This window comes from Eurypyga helias, unplaced genomic scaffold, assembly GCF_000690775.1.
Source record: "Eurypyga helias isolate BGI_N326 unplaced genomic scaffold, ASM69077v1 scaffold41074, whole genome shotgun sequence".
NCBI lineage: Eukaryota > Metazoa > Chordata > Aves > Eurypygiformes > Eurypygidae > Eurypyga > Eurypyga helias.
In genome coordinates, this window is record NW_010248861.1 from 1 (window position 1) to 667 (window position 667).

Below are 667 nucleotides of genomic sequence, written 5' to 3' on the forward strand. Positions count from 1 at the left end.
TGGGCAGCCCCCGAGCAGCCCAGGAAAGCGCCGCGCCTGCTCCGGCTCCCAGGCGAAGGGCCGCGGCCGGGCTGGAGGCCGTTCAGCTCCTCAGAGACGTCCTGCAAGCTGCCCAGCGGCGACCCGAGAGAGATCGATGCTGGCAGCTGCGCTGAAGCTGTTGGTGAGGAGGAGGAGGAGGAGGATGATGATGAAGGCGTGGAGTTCGGGACGCTGTCTAATAAATTTTCTTCTAGAAAATATTATCACAAAACCACATCACGCTTGCAGAATTTAAAGCTTCGAGAAGAGGGAGAGGAAGAACCGGAAAGAACGCCTCGACGCGGTCCCAAGAACACCCCGTACTGGTACTTCTTAAAATGCAAGGCTCTCATCAAAGAGGACAAGGTTTGTTCCCGACTCCTTGCTTACCTGGTTTTTAATAACTTCAATGAAAGATGCAGCTCTGTCCCATGTGTATCATCCTATTGCTTAGTATCTTTACAGAAAGGGTAAAATAAGAATTTATGAGGAATCCCATGCTCTAGGACTGCTACCACAACCTGCCCACTGCTGCATATATTAATACCCATTGTAATCTATTCTCTTGCTGCGTCGTCACAGATTTTCCTCTTCCCTGTAGCTGGCGGAGGCTCTGGAGCTGTTTGAGGGCCAGATGCTGAAGGAA

General features: G+C 51.6%; 1 protein-coding gene across 1 annotated transcript in view; it reads left to right on the plus strand.

The window, feature by feature from the left end:
• Positions 1-9: 9 nt before the first annotated feature.
• Positions 10-667, plus strand: part of LOC104509308 (pentatricopeptide repeat-containing protein 1, mitochondrial-like) — a gene marked incomplete at both ends in the record, with an annotated part of 4,098 nt that continues 3,440 nt past the window's right edge. The window contains 2 exon segments of the mRNA XM_010151198.1: positions 10-387; positions 623-667. The exon segment at positions 623-667 is cut by the window's right edge and continues 28 nt beyond it. Coding sequence (XP_010149500.1) covers positions 10-387; positions 623-667 — 423 coding nt within the window.